The 26,758-nt window shown below is 38.2% G+C and overlaps 1 protein-coding gene across 6 annotated transcripts in view; it reads right to left on the reverse strand.

The window, feature by feature from the left end:
- Positions 1–26,758, reverse strand: part of STK3 (serine/threonine kinase 3) — a 170,767-nt gene that overhangs the window by 28,415 nt on the left and 115,594 nt on the right. Inside the window, exons 11-12 of one of the 6 annotated variants that reach the window (XM_074885212.1) lie at positions 6,305–6,393; positions 3,033–5,978 (exon numbers count right to left, since the gene is read on the reverse strand). In XM_074885212.1, the coding sequence (XP_074741313.1) occupies positions 5,795–5,978; positions 6,305–6,393 (273 nt within the window). In that variant the 3' untranslated portion in view covers positions 3,033–5,794. Of the gene's footprint in view, positions 1–3,032; positions 6,394–12,776; positions 12,922–13,460; positions 13,542–26,758 lie in introns of those variants that run through there. The other 5 variants (XM_074885188.1, XM_074885159.1, XM_074885153.1 and 2 more) reach the window with 5 other exon arrangements.

A 26,758-nucleotide genomic window follows, 5' to 3' on the forward strand; every position in this document is an offset into this window, starting at 1 on the left:
GAAGTACCAGCACCAGGCAAGGACCCTGACTGTTTGCCTGCAGCACGTGAAAACTTCCTGCTCCCACCATGACTTCTAGCAAAGCTAAACCCAGTGCCTACAGCAAGAACTTGGGAGGCCAAGGGATAGTGCTACTGGACTAAGAAACATGCTGGCGTAGGGCACACAGCGATCGTTGGCTGATGCCGTTACAGACTCTTCCACTGCACTGAGATAATTTCCTAAGGGCCACTAAACATTTTTTGTACATTGGTATAAAAACAGACACAAGGAACTTTTTCCTTTCCAAGGGTTAAATGCGATTTTGAGATACCTTGGTGTGGGCATGCGGGCGTCTGCACTGGGGGCCATGGCCATGCTGCAGTTCTGCCAACAAAGGAAAGTTGCATCAAAAGCCATTTGCCACCATGGCAAGGCCTTGGCCCTGAGACAAGGAGTTGGCTCCTGCAAAGCAGGCATTGGTTTGAGCACACTGCTACCCCGGTGCTGATCAACAGCTTCCAGATTCATGCTAAGGCTTTGGGCGGCAAAGCGGTACCTGCTGCTTTGTGTTTCTTCCTCACACTTTGCAGGAGCCTCAGTGTCTCCACTGCAGCGTGGGAGGGATGGGAGGAGGAGAGTAGGAGGGGGACCGTGGTTCCCAGCAGGGCACACCACTTACATGACATCTTGAGTAGGTGCACAGCTCACTCAGGCCTCCCATCAAAACCACCTCCACCCATGTCTGCCCAGGGTTAGAGCATGGAAAGTCTCTCCATGCAGAGACAAATACCATCTGCAGTCAAAACCCTCCATGGCCCCAGAAAGGCATTGGGGAGGAAAGGAGGAGAAAACACCACCCTTTCAGTGAGTTAGGGTTTTTTTTTTTTCCAGGTTTATTTACTTGGCACTGTCATGGCATGTTTCCAATTATAACATTTCAAAAAATTAAAACTAACTTTAAAAGTGGCAACTGAATAAATAAAGCAGAAACATAAAAGACCAATAAACATGAATGGAAGAAAATCAGATGTGAAACAGCAACATAGAACAGTAAGTTACACAGATGACTACCTGATTTGCTTTTGTCAGCCAGCCAGCATTTTTTTTCCTTACACCCATAGTAGCCTCATAAGCAAACTGGCCAGGGGCAAATGCCATATGCTTTTTCTTTTCTCCCCGAAGAAAAAAATGTTTAATGCTTTCTTTCTTCCTGTTTCTGTGACAAATATAGCTCTTTTCTAACCCAGAAGACTCTCCAAGGCCTAGTGAAACTAAGCATGAATCTATCCCGAGGAATTTGTGAAGCAAAGAATGGGAAAAAGTACCTCATATCTAGTCTGTCTGGGACTAACAAATATTCTGAAAGATTTGGTTAGACTCTAACATCCCATATTGTCAAATGAAGGGAAAACAAGACAGCTGAGACTTTACTTCAGTGATCTCTGAACAGGAGAGAATAAAAGCTGTTGCTGACATTTGCATTTGTGCACAACGTCCCAAGAACACTTGGTTCAGGGGATGCTCTTAAACGTAATGCCCACATACATCTTCCTGAGCAGGGGGAAGAGAAAAAGCGTAATATGGGGAATTTTCAAATATTCTTTAAAAACCCTAAAAAATTAAAACAAAAGAAAACCAAAAAAAGGACAAGGGCACACCGTGTAAATGGTAGTCCCCCTTCCATCATGAATACACCAAACAGAGAGGAGAAACACATTTTGTGAAAAGGTTATTTTAAAACAAACTTAACAGGGCAAGTCCCCAAGCGCAACTTAATAATTTTACACTGAATCATCAATGTAATTTTGGCTTTCCCCCAAAAGATTAAGCCATTACTTCACCTGGCACAACACAATGGTGAGAAACACCACACACTGCCCAGCCTTTCACTGGCAGTAGTGGGCATAACACTGCTGCACCACAGCCTGGTACAGAACTGGCCCAAAGCCGGTTTCCCAGCCAGCTGTATGACATTACAGAACGTCCATCACCGCCCTTGGAAGTACAGAAGGTAATGCCCCAGTAAGCTGGAGCCCTTAATGTTTATGAATGCAAAGAAATAAAGACTTCCTAACATCGTCAGTCTTTTTAATGAATTTTATAACCATGTATACACTTAAAAAGAAAATGTAACCCTCATCATATCCCATCAATAAACCAGCGTGCACACGAAGTGATTACAGAAGTGGCACAGTATACACTCTGCCTGGAAGCACCAGTGCCTATTAATGGTGACTAAGGCTCTTCTCACATACTTGTGCACGGATTCACTCACGACGAGCCGTATTTATATTTGGAAGTTCAACACACCGGATGGAGAAGCAGCCTGAGCCACTGTGCACTCTCACCTGAGTATACTTGGGCAGATACAGGCAAGCTATTATTTATTGTAATAATTATAATATCCAGTAATTAATTCAGATTAGCAGTAGAATTTTATCACTTCAAACACACCATGGCTCACTAAGGAGTTTTGTTCAGGAGTCCCTTTTACTGAAGTGTCTTTGTGGGCAAATTCTTAGAGAATACTTTTTAAAAATCAGAAAAGAAATGGGTGATGGCATCAAATCTGAGATATTAAATGTATTCACTTCTCCTAATTAGGTCCATTCACTACCTGTTGTTCTCACTAAACTAGAAAAATCAAAGGAGCACCTAAAGCTGCTGATGTCCACCAGTATCTCCAAGTAAAGGATGTCTATGAAGACTTCCAGTGTATTGGGGTGGTGCTCAGTGCTCTCAGCATTAGGCCTTTAGCAATCTCAGATTGCCAAGAGAGAGACTTCCACAAAGGATTGAGGCCTTCTGTCCTCAGACTGGGCTGATACTCTTCCATTGAGATCCTCAGACTTCTAGAGCTTGCAGCAATGTTTTGAGCTGGAAAGATCCTTTCCAGTGCTGACTTTGAGAGATGTGGTTTTCTGCACTCACAGCTGGGCTCACAGCATTACAGAAAGGAAATAAAAGCATGAGAGATGACTATGGAAATGAACATTAATGGTTATATTAACATAATTTAGCTTCAGTTAGAATGAACAACAAGACGACAATTATACATGAAAAATTAGCTTTTATTACAAATGTTTAGTAATAAGTAATGATTTTTCAAAATTTTTTTTTACTTGCTAAACCTAAACATACAAAGTCAGAAGCAAACAAGAAATTACTTGGTTAAAATCTTACTGAAGGTTAACTTGTCAGTAGTTCTATCAGATTTCCCGCAAGGCTTGCTTTTAAAATGTCTTATTTATCGTACTATCAGCTTTCCTTTACAGAGATGCTCATCCTCCAGTAGAAATGTGTAGTCATCAACATGGATTATTTGATTCATTTATATAAACAGAAGAAAGAAAAAATAAGTTGTATCCATCTCTCAGTATAAAGCCTATTTCTATGTGTTACACTTGCACATAATTTAGAGCCCAATACACTGGCTTCTGAAGCCAAAGACAACTCTTACACTGACTGCACCACATCACTAGTTTTATATTAGTTGGTGAAAGTATTCTTTGGTCACAAACGTCTTATATCTACCCAGTTTACAGTATATCAGAAGCTATTTTTCACCCATTTTTAAGTGGCTTGTTTACTTTTTTATTTTATTCCATGGCTTTCAGACTTTTCTGCTGCATGTATAATCCATACCTGTGTGCATACATGTGCACAAAATTTATTCAAGTTGTTTTTATACAGACAGATCAGGAGTGAAGAAAGGATGTCCTTTATCTTCTGATACCTTTCACAGGTCAGAGTGCAACAGCTCTAGTCTAAAACAGCCCTTTACTGGAGTCCCTCTGGATAGGCAATTCATCCTTAGTGCACTGCATTACTAAAGTTTTCAGAACACATAAAATATGAAAATTGTGATCATTTTATTACATGGTCTATTACACTGTAAAGCCACATTATTCAAAATCAAAGGCTTCTTTTTGGTGGGAAAAATTTAAGAGAGTAAGGGAAAAGAAAGCTGCTAATGATGCAAGCAAGAGTGTCTGGACAATGACACTTTGCTTAAAAGGCACACCAAGAAAAGGCAAGCTAGGCTCCTCTCCTGATGGTTTAAATCTGGTTTATATTTTTTCTTATATATATAGATATGCCTATATATGTGTGTATACCTACACGAGTACATGTACACACACACACGCACACACACCCCCCTTTGAGTTTTTGAGAATGAAGTTCAAGAATTAGAAATTCATTTTAAATAAATAAGAACTGTACTAATAGGGGGAGGTTGGTGCTGTTATTTTTGCTGCATTATGATTATAATCTAATGACACAGTGATATGATTATACCATTTTTTACTTTACATCATTTCACTTTATAAATGTGAGGCATAAGACTACCAGGTACATTTTATCTTGCCTAAAGTAATTTTTATGGATCTTCTGTGTTCTTCTTTTTCATAAGGGATAGTCATTACTTTAAGAAATATGAAGAGAATTGAGGGTAAGGATGTTCTAACAATCACAGGTAAAATTTATTTGACTCTAGGGCTTACATGTTAGAGCGTAGTGTGCACACAAACACACACACAGAATGACAATGACAACAGTGGCTGTATACAGCTCAAACCCAAGTTCTGGTCCCAGCACGGCAGTCATATGCTGATCTTGTAAAAACTTCTGTTTCTCTTTTGCATAAGCTTTATGATATAATGCACCATTTCCAAAATCTGCACTGTTCCATCTACATGGTCCACACATGATGACAGTAAATATTAAGAGGTATGAGATGATTACTAACTTCCAGAAAACATTTAACAGAGGATGCCCATACAGTAGTCACCATTAAGAGTTTAACAGCTGAAGGTTGAATGTAAAGATCTTTTCAGCTGTATTGTTTAAAGAAGTATGACTATCACAGTAAAGTTATTTACACAAAAGGCAACAATAGTAAATATATCAATAGAGCACACAGTAGATTGTTCAGAAAGTGGATCACATTTTCTGCTAAGTCTGAAATATTTCTTGCAATGTTGTAAATTCTACCTACTAGATATCTCACAATATAAACCAGACAGAAGAACTTGTAAAAAGGTATTAAGAGCTTAGTCCTGCATTTGTGATTCCCCAAAGCCTACCACAGAAGACTACAGGAATTTTGAATGTTTAGCAATTGCAGGACAAAACCCTCAGAGGACTGCAAAACACTGCTTCTTTTCAGTACTTATTATATATAAGTATTCAATTTTTTTTTCTTTGGCTTTTAAATTACTATCCCTTTGTATCTAAAATGTGAAACTAAACGAAACCCAAACCACTAATAACTCCCCTTTCCCCTCAACACAGTGATAAAAAATTAAATGAATGAAAAACATATCCAGAAAGTGTAGCTGTTACTTCATTATAAAACTACGGTGCAAAATAGAGGTTTATACTGGTCAGAATTGCAATAGCAATTGGAGATTTACACTGAAGGAGTGACTGCAAGTACTGCTTCTCCTGAATAACAGGAAAATCAAAACTGATTAGGCACTTGTTTTCTTGTTTAATGAGAGATCATTCAGTGTGCGTAAAAATGACAGAAATACTCTCTAAAAGAATGCTCTGTAGCGTAACAACTGTATCGCTCAACTACAGCCACAGTCCCTGATTCAGGAGAGCAGAAAAACATGTGCCTATTACTGATTTTATGCTTAAATCCTACTGATATGAATGGGTGGGATACATATTCAAGTGCTGTCCTGAATTGGGATGCTTGCTGAAATTGGAGTTTTAAAAGATAATACAGTGGTGAGCTTCTTATACTACAATACCAATTTTATCTAATCTGGCTCGGCTCACCACAATATTATCCTAATACTTCCTAATAGAAAAGAAAACAAGCATAAAATAAATAGGATAACCAAAGATTACACAATAAATATGCTACTAAGTGGGAGGAAAATATATTGCAACATAAGGCTCTGTAGTGTTGCACAGTCAAGAAATCGTTCCAGGTGCTCCAAAACACAACTCCTAATGTACAACACCAAGTTACCACTATACACCTGAAAAAGATTGGGAAGAAACAGATTAAACTTTTATTACATTAAACATCTGAAAATATAAACAAGTGGCAATGTGTTTCGCTGCCTTTGCAGAACACCATATGTATGTTCTTTCACTGCTCCAATTGTCATTGGTTGTGAAGGAAAATTCAAAAGGTTGGGTTTTTGAAAACTCTCATAATCTAATTCCTTCAGACTTACAAAGTTACCAGTGTCCACACTGACTCATAGTATTATCTCTGAAAGTAAAACAAACTCAGAAATTTTGTTGCCTCCGTTTCTTTGCATCCATTGCATCTAGGATAGGTTGCCTCTTTGCAGTGTACCTCTGACGAAGCTCCTCAATTTCTCGTTCCATCATAGGGTCCAAAGCCTTTAATCGCATCTGCAATTCTTCTAAACTCAGATTCTTTAACTGTAAAAACAACCAACCAAACAAAACAGAACCACAAAAAAGATTAAAAACTGTCTACAACAACAATGAAACCCATCACCTTTCATAACCCTTTAATTTACAGTTGCAGTATTTTTACACACTTTGAGTGTATGTATACACATATATGACTGTTTATATAACCAAAAGCCTGAGCATGCTCTGCAGTAAATAATTTAACAACATATGAAAACAGGAACACACAGAGTACATTTAATTAACAAAAAAAAAAAAAAATCACTTTGCATACCTTGCAAACAGATTGCAAATAAATATAGGGCTGGAGTTTAACTCATTAGGCTGAAAAAAAAGCACGCCACAGTATACACAATTATATTTATGTATATAAATTATATTGCTTAATCAAATACTTCTTACTGAACTTCAGTCTCTTATAGAAGCCTGAAAAATAGACAGCTGCTGTAAAGTAACAGTCTGACAGATATTTAGAGGTACCTTCTGGTAAGAATGACAAGGCACCTGTCTTCCCCAACAGACTGCTGCCAGAACTAGTCAAAGCAAATTGCTAACAGAGTGTTTAAATAATACATGAAATAATTTCCTGAGTTCATGGGAGGGAGTTACTTTTGACCAAGATCTTTTCTTTCTAAAAATATTTTCTCACAATGTTAAACAGGTCATTACATTTCATTCATTAAAAATGACGGGTCATGTAACAAGTACATCACTTCGCTGGCTTGCTGGCTGCTACAAATAAAGGCTGGAGTCTTGTCAGGTACTGGGGCACATCAGGCACTACTGCCCCACCTGCTCTTGCAGGGAAGGATCTACATTTGAAATACGTTCCTTTGCCTGGCCTATGTATTTCTTTCCTGATGAAGTCTAGTGCCTCTCTGCATTTCTCTTTTGTCAGAATTGCCTATGTGCCAATTACTCTTCACCAACTGTGAAAAATATCCACAAGTTCCAAATAGCACAAATAATTTCACCCTAGGAAAGGGATAATCTATATTTTGTTTGCAAATATTCTGACACTGCAACAAGCACACCACCTAACTCAGGGGGGAAAAAAAAAAGAAAACATTTTCTGAATCAACCTACTAATGAGTCAATACTTTGTTCATGAATCTAGGGCAGTCTTCCATCAACAGTCTGATCTGTTTTCCCTAGGGAATTAAATACTACTTTTGATCTTTATTTTTATCAGCATCTGAGGCATATAAATTAGCAACACATATTGCTACATACAGTCCAAACCCCAGCATTATGACTTCTACTAATAGACTACATTGTAGACAGTAAATAACTTAAAGTCATAATAAAGAGGGAGTGCAAATCAGAAATTCATAGAAGAGCATATGGAAAAAGATGCACATTTTCATGCTACAACATTTTAACTGTAAGATTCCTAATAGAGATAACAATTAAACTCCAGATGTCAAAATATCTTCCAGGACCAAAAATCCTTAGACCTGTATGAGTTCCAGAGACCTCAGATGTGCTCAGCAGCAATGTCTGTCTCTCCCAAGGACAAATGACACCTTTTGTTTCTTAGGAGGGAAAGAGTTGCTTCCCAAGCAATTATCATCTAGTTTACTGTATTTCTCCCATCTGATATATGCAAGAAAGGATGGGGGAATCATACCTGGGCTGCATCAAAGAAGTGTGCTCCTCCCCCTCTATTCCGCTCTCATGAGACCCCACCTAAAGTACTGTGTCCAGCTCTGGGGTCTCCAACATCAGAAGGACATGGACCTGCTCGAGTGGGTCCAGAGGAGGCCACAAAAATGATCAGGGGGTTGGAGCACCTCCCCTGTGAGGACAGGCTGAGAGAGTTGGGGTTGTTCAGCCTGAAGAAGAAAAGGCTCCAGGGAGACCTTATAGTGGCCTTCCAGTACTTAAAGGGGGCTACAGGAAAGATGGGGAGGGACTCTTTATCAGGGAGTATAGTAATAGGACAAGGGGTCATGGTTTTAAACTGAAAGAAGGTAGATTTAGATTAGATATAAGGAAGAAGTTCTTCACTGTGAGGGTGGTGAGACACTGGAACAGGTTGCCCAGAGAAGCTGTGGCTGCCCCCTCCCTGGCAGTGTTCAAGGCCAGGTTAGACGGGGCTTTGAGCAACCTGGTCTAGTGGAAGGTGTCCCTGCCTACGGCAGGGGGGTTGGAACTAATGATCTTTAAGGTGCCTTCCAACCCAAACCATTCTATGATTCATCAGTCACCAAGACTTTTGCAGAAAAACAGCTTTCCATTTTCAGAGAAAGAAAAGAAAAAAATGCACCATTCTCTTTAATTTTTAACCTATTAGTAAATGTAACTGGCACATGACAGACGCTTTACAGTGAAGATATTCTTTTAGAGTGAAGTGTCAGAGAGATTTGAGATGACAGTGCTGATTCCTCCCTTTAACTGATCCCAACACAGCACAGATGAGAGGAGCAGTAAACCCACATTTTTTAGCACATGTGACAGGAGGTCCATGGGCTCCATGGACCAGCAAACGGACTAAGGAAGGCACTGTGAATAATCTCATGTGCAAATGTTTTGTGAGAACTGCCACTGATGAAGTCTCCTACCCACTCTGGGCCAGCCTGCATAGCCATTTATTCCCTCTCAGTCACCACTGGAGACATCAGGTTTAAACTGCACAGAATAGATGCCAACTGATGCAATCACACAATTATTCTGCACTGAAAAACATTTTTTTATAAATTGTCAGAGAAGAATGTGATGGGTGAGTTTTTATTTAAATTTCAATCATGAAACAGAGCCAGCAAACAGAATTAAATATTCTTTAAAGATCACAGACAGCTGGGATGGAAATTAAAATATAAAGAGAATGAATTTTTAAAACCAGAGAATAAGAACCTTTCAGAATGATCTCAGCCACGTCACCCAGGGGACCCAGGGAGCCACAGTACTCATCTGTATGAATGGCTGATGCTCGGTATATTCAAAGGAAGTAAATGACAGAAAACAGGGACATTAAGAAACTGAAAACTGAGTTATGAAGGTCTCATCTATCTGACATCAGATGCAAAAACCACTTAATCAGCCACAGCTGAATCTAGGATATGTGTGTGTGTGTCCGTGTACATGGATGTCTCCTTGGTAAATTTAAAAATATTTTTTCTTGACTTCTGTCTGTGCTATAGATATTACCTCACAAACCCTAAGAGCCTGCAGAAGTCCAAACACTGAATGCAACAGCAAATATATCAAATGAGATGTGCAGAAATATCTCAAACAAGGTATTTAATTATTCCTATGTAATTTATTCCCCTGCATGATAAATATGTTGATTCAAATTCTTAAACCTATAGAGCTCAGCACTCATTTACTTTCACTTACAACCAGTTTGCAATTTAAACTGCCGTAAATAATTTCCCATGTAGTTTCTTGTTGTAACTACTAGGGCTACCGGCATTAATGGGAAGGGAGAGGAGAGCATTCAGCTGTGTAAGCTACAGGAATTTAAAAAGGCTTTAAATTATATTTTGATAGCTTTTTAAAAGCTGTAAACTGTAGCAATTCAGTCATCAGGATCATATTTGTCTGCCAATGATAGATAGTTCAATTTCTGCCACTCCAAATAATGGAATCAATCACGTCCTTTCAGAGATCAAACACCCACAACCACACAACAGACAGCAATTAGTGTCAAGATGGGCCACCTCCAAGACGGAGGTCTTCAGTGAATGGAGTTTCTGGCAAAACTGTTTGCTTTCACTGGCACCCTTCAGATCACCAGGTAATCCATGGGTTTGAGAAAGCAAGAGTTCAAAATCCAAGTTATAATGCCATGAATCTATCAATTACGTGCAATAATATATAATATTCAGAAAGTGTGTGCATCTGTTTTACACACACATACAAGTCTTTTAGAGTGGGTACGCATACTCAGTTTTCCAGTAGAAAAATTAGGTGTGAACAGAAAAAACCTTTTCTCCTGAAAGGTGTATTTGTTAACCTAATCCCTAGAGAGAGTTACAATGTATAAGTGAAGCAAGGAAAAAAACAAAGCAAAACCATCTCCAGAGCCAGATAACATTGAATAATTTCTTTTACAAGCTGATGGATTCTCAACACACAGTCACACCTAAAGAAGCCCCACTGAAATTCTCTACTCTGCTTTGCTAGAGCAAAGGAAGTGGACTTTGCCTACAAAGAGACCAGCTAAGTGTCATCCTTGTGGGGCGAGCTCCCAGTGCTGCGAGCTGAGTGCCAGCAGCTCCCCTCTGCCTTCTCCTCTACAAGATGCAGGGGGAAGTCCTGGTGGAAGAAAGGCACCCGTGCAGAAAGGAGCTCCATCAACCCAAGCTTCCAGTGGCAGAAGATCCTTTCAGCAGTACCACCATGAGCTGGGACAACCAGCACAGAATCAAAGCATAACGTTTTAACTGAACTACAATTTTCAGTTATAATCTTCAGAAAAGGCAACTCAGCCACACGCTTAGATCAGTAAGTCTTGGAACCTGGTGTACGTTATCTCAAACTTCTAGCAAATGGGACACCACTCATTTACCTCCTGCTGCCTCATTTTTCAACTTATTCATAATAGGGTTAGAGACTTTTCCAAGAAAGGCTATATTTAGAAGTTAAAAAGCAGCACAACAGATTAAGAATCATTAGCAAGCTTTTCTTAATGTGACCATCCTCGTTAAACTGGGATACAGTAAAGATCCAAAAGTTGGGGCAGCTGCAGGCATGAAGTGATCCAGTTGTGATCAGAGCACAGGTCAGAGCTACAGGGCTCCAGAGACAGGTGTGTTCCCCTTGTATGAAGGCGGCACAAACCACTGCTAATCAATCTGGGGTTTTAAGAAGCAGTAATTATGTTTTGTAGCTGAAGAAAAAATAACCCAGTGTTATCATGCAAGGTTGGTCAAATACAGTGCAGTTTAGCATTTCATCAGAAGACTATTTCCTATGCAGAAAACATTCTTACTCTGGTCAATACTGTTTTCAGGTCAATTGCTTTTTTAACATGTCTTTGAACAGTGACACACACAGAACTCTTTCCTCACATACTGATGCAGTCATCTCCCAAAACCAAACTTCAGCAAGGGAAGTGTAACAATTTTCTCTCTTTTTTGGTCTTTCAGTCTAACTTATTGCATCCCTGATGGACCAGCTTCATTTGAATAAGTAGTTTCAGCAAACCAAAGAACAATTACTTGCAGTAAATACTACTTGTCAATACTACTTTTGCCTGCAGGAGCACCCACACTGTACTTTACATATTTTGTTCACCACCCTAATCAAATACTGACAAAAATTCAGACCAAAATGGTCACTTGGAAAATATATATGTGTTCCTGTCTACAGACCCAAGTTATAAGCTGAGAAGGAAGGAGATAAGGTACAACCAAAAATGGACTCTCAGAAGTCATCAAGTCAAAGGGTACAATGCAAATCCTGACTGGCTTCCACCTGTGTCCAGCACAGGAGTCAGGAGGAAGGACAAGCATCTGAGATACTCGCTGGTGCTTGTGGTCCATGGGTTTAGGCAAAGGGGTCTGGGAAAGACTCTGGAACTCATTAGCCGCACTTGGCCAGCACATATCCATAGCCATCCAAACTTGTCAGGGGGCGAAAGCCAAAGTTTTGGTGGATGTAGCACACTATAATCTTGATCCACCCTTGACAGCTAACAGAGGTAAATAAAAGCTCTAGGACTGTGATGTTTTCAATATGATCAAATTAGATTTCATTAGTAATTCCATAATGCATGAGTTACCATTGCAAACCTCCAGTCTATCAAACTAAATTATGGAATACTGCCGTTAAGCTGGTGCAATGAAAACAAGCAAATGTATTTTCAGGATTTAAATTGTTAAGAAAATAGATATTCAATCAAAAAAATAATCTGTATCAAGTTTGTTGTGTTTACTTGAAAAAAACAAATTCTTCCTAGCAACTGCTTAAACGAATCTTACAGATGCAACATGCCTTATTAAAGGCCTTTGATTAAAAAAATATGGATTGCTAATACTGTATTCTGACTCATCTATTTTCCCATCTGCTAGTAATTCCTACAATATGCACTATCAACAGAATGGCTAACAACAATAATTTTCTATGGCAATTGCAAAACTGGGTTGCCTATAGCACTTTCTAAGATTTAACCAGCGCATGCCTTGGATTGTTTAGTGATGTTAGTGGCCTCAGGTAAGAAAAACTTTTTCCCTCCAGCTGTTCTCTTTCCTCTGCTGAGCGGAGTTTTCTTTTCTCTAGTGGAATGAGCTCCACTGATTACTTCAAACTCTTTTTTTACTAGTATGAAAAGTTAGACTTGAGCCAGGATCCAAAAGGTACAAGGTGGGCCTCACTGATCAATTTTTCTTATCTATGAATTCACACCCAAAATCCATGAATCTCACTTTGTAGTAGTTGTCTCAGGCTTGTGTGCAAGGAAATACTCCACAGTTACTGTCGTCTGTTCAGCTGCTCCCATGCAGCAGCGGGGGGAGAACTGCTCTATGTTTGCTTATACAGCAAATCATGCTGACCTCGTATAAGCTGCCATCCCCACTCCTGCTGTCACTACAGTGGGCAAATCAATCACAAGGAAACAAACTCAGACGGGGGATCTTCAAATGAAAGCATTTATTTCAGGATGTCTGAAGAGCAAGTCTCCTTGTTGCAAAACCCAAAATGTGGAGTTATACAAATATAAAAAGGACCTCATTTACTATCATTATTTTTGAAAATTTATGAGAAGGACCAACAGCCTAACTTTCAAAAGTCAAAGTTCATTCCACACAACTGCAGTTATCTTAAACATTTGGGGGGAAAAATAAACACATAGCACTACAAGAAAATTAAAGACTGATAACTTCATGTAATTTTTAAAAGTCTTTTTAGGGATAAAATTGTATGTTAATGTTCCATGATTAATTCCTATTTTCATTAGCAGAATTCTGTCTGCTCAGATGTTAAAACTGTATGTCATTTTAACAACACAAAGCTAAATCCTAGTCAGTACCATCAATATTTTTCAGCTCTAGAAGGCTTTTCCTAGCTTCATACAAAGTTATATTTCAATAGCAAACCACCAAGGGGAAAAAAAGAGTTTTCTATAGCATTAGTGCATACTATCATTTGCATACCTTTGTTGAATACTGCCCAGGGCTCTCCTCCGAGCACATTAAGTACTGCCAGTCCTAAAATTCAGAAATCATGAGTTGGGTCCTTCACCTTCATTAAATTGCCCTTAAAAATTAGATTCCTAAAATAAGAGGTTTTTAGGAGTGTCTTTTTATTTCCCTTTTCATTTCTAAGTCATGAGGAGGTAGCCAGAACCTAAATATTTCTGCAATTAAAAAGGCTAAAAAGTTCAGGGAAAAAAAAAATAAATCTAGTAGCCAAAACTTTAATGAACAATCCTGACTACAGGAACTGAAATATAAGAAAAAGCACAGATCATCGCGGAGCGAAGTGTAAAATTAGTAATAATGCTAACTCTTGCCTGTTGCAATTTTAACCAGTTCCTGACAAAATCAGTCATTTAGTGTGTATTAATGCTTTATCATATCCTAAGCAGTACAAATATCGTTTACATTGTTTTTACCTACTATAGCAGCTGATGTTCATGTAGCTGCAAGGTATATAATTTTCACTAAAATAAACATAGAAGAATCTGAGCACAGGGAAAAAAACTGCAAGCAATGTATCTCAGAAACCTGGCAGCTAGTAAACATCCATTAATAAGCACCTGTGAGATCAAATCTTTAGTATCTGATAGGTAAGTTTAATAAATAAATTTAATTTTAAAAGTGTACAGAAGGAAAAAAATCATACCATTCCTTCTTTCCTATGTCATTTACAGAGAACATATTGTTATATTACATGCTTACAATTGAGTCTACTGAAGCACAGCACATCAACTTCTCTTTAGAATTGCATCATTCAGCACAGACATTATTAAAAATTACTTTTAGACTATCACAGGCAAAAATTCAGTTTGAAATGCCTTAGAGAAGATCTTGGTGGGTTTTTTTATATACTGTGATTTTCTATACCAGGCATTTCAAGCTTAATGGTACAGTTAGCCCTAAAGAATACTATAAATGTTTACTGGAGCTCCCAGCAGAGTAAATAATCTAAAGCTTAGGAAAAACACTCCATCTGGATACTCACCATGCTATTTAAACTTGATTGCAAATATACCCACACAGTGCTGATAGCAAAGCAGCTATCACACCTGATCTAAAAATATACAGGATTTCCCCCTCAGTCCTTTCTGCTTTTGGAGAAAAAAAAAAAGCATATGAAGAAAAAACAAACAAAAAACCCCAAAACACCTTTTCAAATGCTACCAAGCAAAGACATAAAGTTTTAAAATGAAAAGGGATTCTTTAGCTAGAGCTCTTAGTGTACTAAGTATGCAGTATCAAAAAGTCAGCATTTTATCTCTAATCTGTAGCTCTCCAGGGCAAGTGCTTTTAGTTGTCTTTCATAATGAGCTCAGCTATCAGCAGGTACATTACAGTGCCCTTGAGTTCACCGTATCACATTTCAGAAAACTGCAGTTAACATTCAGCTACAGAAACCCAAATGTTACCTTCATACTCAAAAGTTTTCTCAAGCTAAGGCACTGCCTCCTTTACATGATTCTTCCACAAGAGGATCATTTTTAAAATGTTCAGAAAAGAACAGTATTACATTTTTGTAAAATTCTACTAATTACTACATGTAAATGCAAGCTGTATTAAGAACAAAGATATAAACTATCTGGGATGAGAGACATTTTAAAAAATAAAACCATTCAGTTAAGATCCCCAAACATCCTAAAGATAAAAAATGAAAGATGTTCCCAGTTTTGCTAAAATATTTTGTAAATGCAAATCTATATTGAAAAGTAAAGTTACAAGACATAAGTAACATGACATAGAAGTCCTGAGGATAAAAAGAAAGCTGTATCAAAATCTACAGATTCATGAAATACATAATATCATTTAAAGCTATTTTTCTTCAATGGTTCCATTTAAGATTATTTTTAAAATAGAAATAAAACCGGAAACTCATTAAATAATGAGTTATGACACAACAAGATACATGCATGCACAGAAATAACCTTGAAGTTAAAACCAGACCCAGAAAAGCATTTAACCTGAGGAGCAATGGAAGAGGCTAGAAGAATTTTAAACCTTAAACCTCAAGCCTTAGCGTCCTAGTGAGGGACAATACAAGTGAATCTCAAGTTTCTTAGAAGTACAAAATGTTGATACTCAAAACTAAAACAAAAACAGACACAGAAAAACTAAATTCTCCTAACAGGAAAAGTCTGTTGGAGGAGAGACGCATCCCCCCAACCCAAAATACACACGCAAATTTATATCTTACTTGCTGGGCAACCTTGACTTAGTTATTTTCTTTATAAGGAAGAAAATTCAGTTCAGTTTAAACCAGCCAATTCAGAAAGGATCTAGGAAAATAACACATCATCTTTAATAAACGGAAAAATGATAGACATACTGGTTGCGGGGTTTTATTTCATGCAGAAAGCATTCTGGTAGTCATGTAAAAGAGAGGGTGGGTTTCAACCACTTTTGGTACAAGATGGACAGGAAAAATCCTATAGTCCAGAAACTTAGGGATGTTTATAGGCAACAAATGCTAGGTTTCTTATTCCCTGGGAGAAGAAAGAAAATATAGCAATGACAGCAAAAAGACAGTAAAACTGAGACATCAGATGAGAGAGGCCTGCAAAACATCAGAAAGAGCAGAATCTGAATGCAGCAACTGAACAAAGCCAGTGCTAAGCAGAGAGATTTAACTGAGCTGTTAGCTGCAGCAGGTAAAAGAAGAGATCCCCGACTCAGGAAAGGCACACGCAGGTTACCGCCTTGGGAGAGGGATCAGGGAGAGGACAACAGCCAAGCCTACCTGAGCTTAAGCACCAAGAGACAGCATGTGGACACTGCACATAGAGACCTGCAGTGATCTGGGAAGGGAGAAGCAATCCCCCAGCCTGAGGCTACTGGCATCTTTGCTAGACAGCACCAAGTTTCATTTTCTGTACCACTTCAAAGATTTTACAGAAGCACTGCTGGCTTTTATAGAATGTGTCTCAGTCCATAGTTCCCCAAATTTTCTTTAGTCCTTCCTCAATAATTTTTTTGAAATCTTTTTCCCCCCACAGAACTGCTTGAGTAACTATTTAGTTTGATGTGGTTCACAGTTTTCCTAAGCACTGAAAGAACTCAGTTTACTAAAAGATTTGGGCTCCCAATAGCACAGCCCATGGAGTCCCTGGACGACAGAAGGGTATTGTTCTAAATCCTGCATCACGTTCGGCAGCTCACCAGCCACAAGGGCTGGAGATTTCATCTGCTTATGATAGCTTTGCTGTTATGAAAAATAATTAAAATTGTTTAGGAAACTTTTTTATTGTGCTCAAGAACTGAGCAGATTTTTAAAAAAATCTCTTCATACCTTAAACAATAGTTTATTAACTCTTCCTAATGCTGCCTTCTATTGAATTCTTATCTACAAATCATACCAATCAGACAGATACTACAGAGTTTCAGCTGGTTCATTAAAGTGGGTTTAGTTTTTCTTTTGTCAAAATGAACCAGCTCCACATTTGTGAAACACAACTTAAACACTCAAATAACCTTTAACCATGCTCATGAAATCAACCTTACAATGGTCTAAATCTAGTAGATAGCTACTGTCTTGCTTCTAATCCAGACTAAATCAGACCTAAAATAAGTGAACAAATACAGAAATGGATAATCTATCAAATAGCACCACTTATCTAGCAGCTTTTAAATAATATACAATATCTTTTCCTTTACAGACATGTAGTAGGCTACTCTCACTACAAGTAATATACTAAGAAATACCCTGAAAGTAGGAAACTACAGAACAAGATAATAATTGATAATCATTCATGTCAAAACACATTAATCAAGAAGCCCATGTACCAACATACAACTAAAAGCAGTACTAAATTAAAAAAGCACATCACTCTTATCTTAACGAACAAGATATCCAGGCTCTCTCAATACTGTACAGTACACTTAACCATAATCTAATTCTGTTCTCTAAAACACAATCAACCCTGTGAAAAGTGTGATGCTCATTCTGTATTAGTTTAGAAACTCCATTTATTTGTTGAACAAGATTCAATGATTCAGTGGCATGTTCATTTACTGAATCCAGAACTGCCAAAATAATTTGCCAAAGAAATATTTTATTATTAAATATTTTTTCTGTGACTCAAATATTAATGCCATCAAGCCAAAAATTAGCACAGTTCTTTCTTACCTTCACAGTATTATCTCCTAGGAAGGTCTACAGTATTTGATCTATTTGCTTTGTCACAGGGTACAGAACAACACTGGTTTGTTTAATTAGGTTTTTCAGATTATCATCTGCAGATATAATTGTGATTTATTACTCAATGCAAACAGGTACTGTGCAAGCTTTTGTGCCAACACTGTTCATTAATGACAGTCCCAATTTATAGTGCTCACTATTCCACTTCTGCATCTCTGGACTAAGTTATGCCAATTATACAGCGCACAACTAGGGAATGGTACGAGTTCTGTAAACACTTATGATGTGATCCAAGTCTCAGTAGAATCTTTCGGGTCTCTCCGCTGGTTTTCCAATTCATCTCTTAAGTGATTATCTAGGTTTCAATCATGTTTCAGTTTTCTAGATTTAAAATCCATAAAGAAAAGGAAAATAATTATAAAATCTTACTCATTGCATAGTATATCAACAATGAAAATACTATGCATACGGCACTTGAACATCCATACTGTTCAAGTGCCTGTAACTTCAAATCTAAATCCCTCTCCAGAAAACCACTGTTGAGAATTTAATCTAGGTTTTAAAACTGATTTAGTATTCATGATTTGGAAGTAGAACCAAGGGCCTCATCTGTATTATTTCCAACCCTAACTACCAGGGCAGGAAATAATGAGAGCTCCCATCAAGCTCCAACTCATGCCAAACAATCCATCCAGCACATTCCTAGACCATATAAAAAGGATAAGGAAAATGTGAGCCAGACAAATGCATTCCTCAAATGCAAGGTGTCAGTACTCAAAACAAAATCTGTGCTCAGTGCAGTCAACTGCTATACAGGCTCATCTTTAAATAAAATTATGTGTTTCACAACTGCACTTTCAGTAATAATTAAAAGCCGAAGAAAATTTTATTTCAATTTACAGTGCCTAGTAAAAGAAGTTCAGTTGCTTTGTCCATCTTCAGAGTAACGCTTTTCCAAAGACAAAAATATAAACGTTGACGTTATTAAATGCTCTTACAATTTATTTAGAATACATCACTAGGGTTTCTGGTTACAGAACATCTATTCCTCAGTTTGAATGTCATCCTGCATTCAAAGACATAACACTGAAGAGAGACAAAGTACAAATTAATAGGACTGGTCACATATTAAGTGTCATTGTTCAGTGTTTGTAAGAACAGAGAAGGTGTGAACAACTCCCTCATCACCAACAGATCTGATGCGCATATATAAGCACAAACAAATATAGGGGAACATAGGTTTAGAGTTTAAAAGGTTGCTTATCTGTCCTGGACTTTCTATATTAAATATTAATTTAGCAATGCACATGGATTACTTCTTGATCCAGTTATTGCACATGTCTGGATGCGGGCATTAGGATTTACTGTTGAAAAAAACCTACTCTCAGAAAGACATATAAATAGATGACACATTCTTGAATTTATGCTAATGAAATTCACCTTCTGTGGCAGAAGGATGTGGGAGGCGGGGAATTCTAAATGTCTTTATGATGATTACATCCTGTCACAAGCAGAAAACAGCACCAAATAGTTTAAAAGCTGGTATTAACATACAGCAACAAATCCCAAGAACCTCAGAAAAAGAGTCCCTAGCAGTGGTCTCCTCTCACCTCCCCTTTCCACCCAAAAATAAAGAGATGTATTTTCATCTGGAAACTCAAATGATTTTTCTGGGTAGATTCTACTGGTGACAGAGAAGTGGCTTTTGGCTTTAAGCCACCATCTTGTGAAAAGCTGTTACAGTTTTGAATACAAACTGCCTTGTTGAACTACCACACATACTGAGCAGTGGACCGACTAGCCAACTCTTTTCTCCCAGAAGAAACACTGACAGCTCAGGTTTGGATGGGGGAAAATTATACCTCTTCTTCTGCTTACTGCCTTTGAGACTTGCACCGCTGCTTGATACAGCTGGAGACCTTGCATTCTTATGGTCTGAAATCAGAGTGTAATCAAAAACTAGATGTCCCAGCATCCTATCATCTGAGAAGTTACACTAACAATTTAAGAATGCTATAGACACGAAGAAGGCAATGGGTTGGGGTTTTTGACAGCACTGAAAAGATAAGGTTTTCATTATAATATTCCTACTTCCTCAGTTCATTTATTAAAATAAGTAATTTTGATTGCTTCCATTTTCATTAGTGATTCTGACTTTAAACACTCATTTACAGAGATACTGGCTTCTTACAGCCCTCACCCATTTCAATCTCAAACCACATTCCTCTCTCCTTCATGAGTATCTCCTCTTGCTTTAAACACAATCTTAGAGAAATATCTCAATTGTCTTTGACATTAATATCTCCAAACATCTTCCATTCTGGGAGTTTGTAGTTATGCCATCTGATGGTCTGTATACCACAGGGAACCCTAGTAATTGTGAACTAACTGCCTACTAAGCTGGTTAATGATGACGTTGCTAGAATGCCAGTCACATTTACCAGATCCTGGCCATTAGAATAACAAAGAAGTAGTTTCAGTAATTCAACAATTTCTCCTACTTCCACAAATATATTCTATTTATACTCTCCCAAGTAGCATCACACCTTGCCTAGAAGCAGCAACATTGCAAAACTATAAGGCAATTTAAGTTAATCATATTAATTTGCTTAACTATGCTGAAAATATTTCACCTCTTGCTCAGCAATCTAATATCATGCAAAATTTTGAAAGCAGTATCACTTGAAAATTGACAAATTTGCTATTTATTGTTGCCATAACAACCATAGAAAATTGTGTAAGAAAATACCGAGCAACACAGGACGAAACGCCATAGAAACAGATAAGAATAGAACAAGTTGTGTCAGCACTAACCTTAAGGGAAATTTTAGGCACAAACATGTTCATGGACGGAATTAGGAAAAGGCGGAGAAATAGAAAAGGGCAGTTAAGGTGGGGAAATCAAAACGTAGTTATATGGCATACTGCCGATGCTCTCCAATAGATTACATGCAGATTAGTTGAAACCTCTAAGAAAATTAAAACACATGAGATTAAAAAAAATCAGCAGAGATTATGACAGAAACTTGTTTTGTTTTTTAAATCTCTTGCTTATAACTATACTACTGCAGTGTTGCATGATATGAATAGCTAAAAGCCCAATGTATTGGGTTTGTGTGGCAAGGTTTCAGCAGTGGCAGGGACCTACAGGGGTGGTGTCTGAAAAACTGCTAGAAGCTTCCCCTATGTCCAACAGAAGCAATATTAAATGGCTCCAAGATGGGCCTGCTGCTGGCCAAGGCCGAGCCCATCAGTGACACTGGTAGCACCTCTGGGATAACCTATTTAAGAAGGGGGAAAAGTTGCTGCATAGCAGCAACTGCAGCTGGAGAGAGCAGTGAGAATATGATAGAAACAACTCTGCAGACACTGAGGTTACTGAAGAAGGAGGGGGAGGAGGTGCCTCAGGCACTGGACCAGAGATTCCCCTGCAGCCCATGGTGCAGCCCATGGTGAGGCAGCTGTGCCCTGCAGCCCGTGGAGGTTGATGGTGGAGCAGATCTCCACCTGCAGCCCGTGGAGGAGCCCACATGCTGGAGGAGGTGGATGCCCAAAGGAGGCTGTGACCCTGTGGGAAGCCCACGCTGGAGCAGGCTCCTGGCAGGACCTGTGGACCCATGGAGAGAGGAGCCCACGCTGGAGCAGGCTTGCTGGCAGGACTGGTGACCCTGTGGAAGGGACCCACGCTGGAGCAATCTGTTCCTGAAGGACTGTAACCCATGGAAAGGACCCACGCTGGAGCAGTTCGTGAAGAACTGCAGCCCATGGGAAGTTTGTGGAGGACTGTCTCCTATGGGAGGGACCCCACACTGGAGCAGGAGAACAGTGTGAGGAGTACTCCCCCTGAGGAGGAAGAAGCAGCAGAAACAACATGTGATGTACTGACCTCAATCCATCCTCCTGCACCACTGGTGGGGAGGAGGTAGAGAAAATCAGGAGTGAAGTTGAGCCCAGGAAGAAGGGAGGGGTGGGGGGAAGGTGTTTTAATATTTGGTTTTATTTCTCATTACCCTTCTCTGATTTGATTGGTAATAAATTAAATTAATTTCCCCAAGTCGAGTCTGTTTTGCCTGTGACGGTAATTGGTGAATGATCTCTCCTTGTCCTTGTCTCAACCCACAAGCCTTTTGTATTTTCTCTCCCCTGTCCAGTTGAGGAATGGGAGTGATAGAGCAGCTTTGGTGGGCACCTGGCATCCAGCCAAGGTCAATCCACCACACCCTCAAAACCAGAATACAGTAATAGCTAAATTGCTGCCAGTTCTACATGGTTTTCTAAAATTCCCTCCAGCAGAAGGAACTAACAATTGACTTAGGAAGTTACAAAGGAATTCAAATGTAGGGATCTATTTTCCTGTAGGTCAGCCCACTACTGCACTGTATAATAAATGTAAACATGAAATGATATCATTTCCATCTCTGCTCCTCACCTTTCCAGCGACCTTTCAGAGAAAACATCCTGGAGCCTGAATTTTGTTTAACATGGAAGTCATACAGGCTGGATAATATGACATTCCTACCTATGAGCAAAACATCTTTAATTCATTTATTTCTCCTAAAATAAAAATAAATGTTATACATATATCTCTATATCAAATCTAGAATCAACACATGGAACAGTCAAAATCAAAGTTTTGTGTACAGTAGAAGAAATAATACATTTACAGCTCTTTGTTTAAAGAATTAACAAAGCCAAAAATCAAACTTCTCTCTAGTAAAACTCCTTTTTGGATGTTATCTGCTGATTTGTATTGAGAGCATAATCAAGAAAAAACACTTTCTTTTCATATCCCTCTTGTTTCAAAGAAGGACAAAAAAGCAGATGGGATTAAAATGGAGTTCAAACCAAAGATGGTAAATTTAGATTTGATTCAGCAGACATATGGAAACCATTATATAAAGAAGGGAATTCTTGTACAAAAAAGTTAGTTCAGGTGAGATGCAACTAAACGAAAGACAAGAATCTTGGGAGCAGTCTAAATAAAGGGTAGAGATTAAGGAAGTAGCTTCATTCTACACTTAATGTGATCTAATGACAGGAGGTAGCCAAAAGGGTCAGTCCTGCAGTGTGAAACCCTTGGGCTCCTGACCACTTCCTTGCATGAGAACTACCAATTCTGCAGCTGCAGGGCAAACTGGGAAAGAGGGGAGGGGAGGACAAGGGGGTGTCAGTTGTTTTTTGAGCACACCAAATTGACTCAGCTCTCTGGCTACCTGAGTGCTATGATCAATACAAGGAGAGTAAAAGAAATGAGCAGTTGTTCCTTCTGCCATGCCTCTCTCTTTCCATACCCCCATCTCCTGAATAAATCTGGGATAAGATGCCACCCATTTATCCCTGGTTCCAAGATATAGGGGCCAAGGTCAACCCACCAGCAGGCCAAAGACAACAGCTAACTATTAACCTCAGCACACAACACATACTTCAGCATAGGTATTGATCTGGATCCCTCTTCTGAGAGGCAAATTAGTAGTAGTAGTAGCAGCATTGAAACTTGTAGCAAATTAACTTCCTTTGAAACCTCCATCTTTGTCAAATTTGGACAATATGACTCAAAGTTTATCAGGACAAACAGCACAATCACATAAGTCTCATTTCCTCAGGGAACAGACCAAAAATAATATACAGCTAGACTGCACAAAAATCTTCTTTGTACAGGGTAATCAAAAATTGGAAACACCAATACGATTAAATGTTAACAGAAAATGCACAGTAAAACTGAGTATCCCATTTTGGATAAATATAGGTTGAGGGGGAAATAATAAAAATCTATGAAAGATGGCCATGATTTTGTGACAAAGTGAATAAAATTGATTTTATACACTACAACTACTAAAGAATTAATTATATAAAATATTTCCCCCAAAGCTCTGGCAACAGGATTAGTAGTTTCCTCAAATTCAGTCTGCAAGCAGAACTGTAAACAAGTAATTTAAATACAACAGTGGGGTATTCTGCAGGGCTGGGGGGCAACCAACACTCTTTCAGGTGTTCACAGCACTTCAGAAGAGATGGTGTATCCTTAGCATGTTTCAGGCAGGATTCACATCATATTTGACAGTGAAACAAGACTGCCTTATCTATACCAAAAATGGCAGGGGATCTGAAAATCCAACAAGCTGCAAGTGAAATTTAATACCAGCAAGCAAAGCTTTTGTACCAATTATTTCTCGTGGGTTTGGGAACAGCAGACTCTGAAAATTCAATTGTAAACTCTTTTCTTACTTCACAAAGGTTTTTTTAAATGCAAAATGCACACAGTAAATGCTGTGGTATGATCACCAGACATTGTCAGTCGGCTACACAATATGTGCTTTTGAAAACTTTTTAACACCATCTTACAAAATAAACTATTGCAGTAATTTCTTAAGGTTTTATATCTTTTCCTAATATAAACTAAAAATGTAATGAAAAATGAAAAGGGAATAAAAGAAATAGAACAAGAATCTAGTATCATGGATTCTTTTATTCTCTATATAAATTTGATCTCACATTATAAAAAGAATGTGAATTATGCCCCAATAGTGGGTGTAGATGGAGATCTACTAAAACACTGCAGTTATACAACAATGAATTTTAAAACACAATCTAACTCACAAAACATATTTCTAAAAAGCCTACACACCCTTGAAGAGGAAGAAATACCATCTTTGGATAAAAAGTTTAAGGTGTCACCGGCAGTCCACCCTTTATGTTGTTTCAGTGTTACTGCTGAGATCCTGACCTGTGTTCAATTAACTGCTCAGGCAGCCCCTTGTTGAATTTGGAAGCATTCAGAAGCTTCTCTCTCAGAAAAGCCTCCAGTGACTTGGCATTACATATTCTCACCATTGTGTAAAAGCATCACTTTATCAAAAACATGACAAATTTCAAAGCAGTATATGAATAGCATGAGTCCACAACTGTTGTGATAGCTCTGATGAAAATGCAAAGAAAATCTTAACACTTCAACAAAAATGTTTTAATTAAAATATTTCAATGAAGAAATTGTTATTTCACTTTTTACCATAGATTTTGATTATCATTAAAAACAACACAAGTAATTACCAGAAAAGTTTAAGTCACAATCACAGTCTCATTAGGAAACATTTCACCACAAAGTGAATGTTAGGAAATTCTCTGTCTTATGAATTGAAAGGCGTATGTGGACCTACTGAATATAAAAAAACAGGGCAAAAAATTCTGCAAGTATTGCAAAGTAAGCTACCACATAGCATGCTAAAACTCTCCAAATACTGAGATTCTACAACACTGCAAGAACAATGTATCTTACTCCTGAAGTAATGACACCTTTTACTGACAGGGACTACACCACCTCATTCAGTTTTACTTCATGCTATGAACACGTAACACTGAAGTCAAAAGGTGTTACTAAAATGACAGGCTAAGATTATTCCCAACCTAACCTGGCAAACCAAAGGCAGTGGAGAAAGGGAGGTTTTCACTCACTGCCATCCAGGGGAGTACACGATCTAGGACCATGTGATGAGCTATCACAGTACCTATCCTGTAACGTAGATGGCTTTTCTTGAAACAAAGTTTGAAGTGCAGTCTGATTGTATTTAGATTCCCTGTATCTCATCAGCATTGCTAATTTAAAGGATTCAACTAATTTCAGGTGACTGCTTTGAAAATTTCAAAATAGAACAAGTCTGAGATGGTTACTGTCAACAACAAAGCTCTGACTGAACATGGTTCAGTTTAACCTTTAAATATGTATACTGTAAAAGTAAAATATCACTTCTTCACATAAGCCTCCCACAGACAGAAACTAGAACCGCTTCTATACTAAAAAACATGAAGTCGCTTAGTATATCCACTCAAGAAGGAAGAAATAGAAAGGAAATTTTGGCAAGGAATAGAGACAGGAAACTCTCCATTAATGATTCCTACGATTGTCCATCTAGATATGAACTTCCTAAAGTACCACTGCCAGCATGAACCTGACATTTACCAAAAACGATCTTAAGACATTTACCAACCTCCTGAGATGTCTCCTGTAGATCTCCCTAAATTGATAAAAAGTCCTGCTGTATTTACAGCAAAATTCTCTCTTGCCTGCTTCAAAAGTAGACATGGCTGCTATTAACAGAAGTAATAAAAAGCAGCATTTTTACTCTGTACTTTTTTTCCCCATAAATCAGCATATGCTTTTTTATGTACAAACGTAGCAAAGATTCAACAGCAACCACCACAGCAAGTAGAAAAACTCCCTTAAAGAATGTATCAAGTATGCAAGACATTACTCATACATAAAAATATATATTCTATGTTCATGAATGCATCAAACACAGCAATTCTAGTTAATTTTCACAAAAGGTTAGTTGTGATCACGGACTGCCTGGCACTAACTACCACGTATTTAGATGAGTAACAAGGCAAAACAAAGCATGAAGTTTGCTGGCACAATCAGCTGAAAAAATAAAACTACTCATAAAAAAGCCCATATGGATAAGCCAGCCAGCTTTCACTTAAATACCTGACACTTACTCAGTTGATAACCACCTGCATACAAAGTTCTTGGCAGCTTTAAAATACCTTTTTTCTTTCTTTCCATTCTTTTCTTAAGAATAAAATATTCTTCAAGCTATTTCCCATCATATCAAGCACAAACATGCTTTCATTTAACTTCAGGAATGGAATGTGTCTTATTTTAATCTTTCACCTTTGTTCAGTTGAAGAAACTTGTATTGCTGATAATAACAGGCAAACCAGATCTTACTTGAAATATGATTTATGCTATGTGTTTATATATTCTCAGGGACACTGCATTCCAAATTGATAACTACTTGGTTTTGTGGGGTTTTTTGTTTGGTTTTCTTTTGTTTTTTATGTTTTTAATGTAGTCAGTCCTGAAAAAGCAGCTGGCAGGATCACCAAGCTCCTGAGTCAGTAGTTTCATATAGCAAGCTCTCATGTCAATTTTTAGCTGAAAAACTCTAGTATGCTTTCCGTAAATCATGGCCTGGTAATAGTACATGCCTGGGGCATTCCCATGGCTCTGGCACCAACACCCACTTTTGTGAAGGGGACTGTATATTCCCAGACAGGGACTGCTGCTGGAGCTGCACAGCTACAGACCCTGCATATATAG

Source organism: Strix uralensis, chromosome 1 (genome assembly GCF_047716275.1).
Source record: "Strix uralensis isolate ZFMK-TIS-50842 chromosome 1, bStrUra1, whole genome shotgun sequence".
In the NCBI taxonomy this organism is placed as follows: Eukaryota; Metazoa; Chordata; class Aves; order Strigiformes; family Strigidae; genus Strix; species Strix uralensis.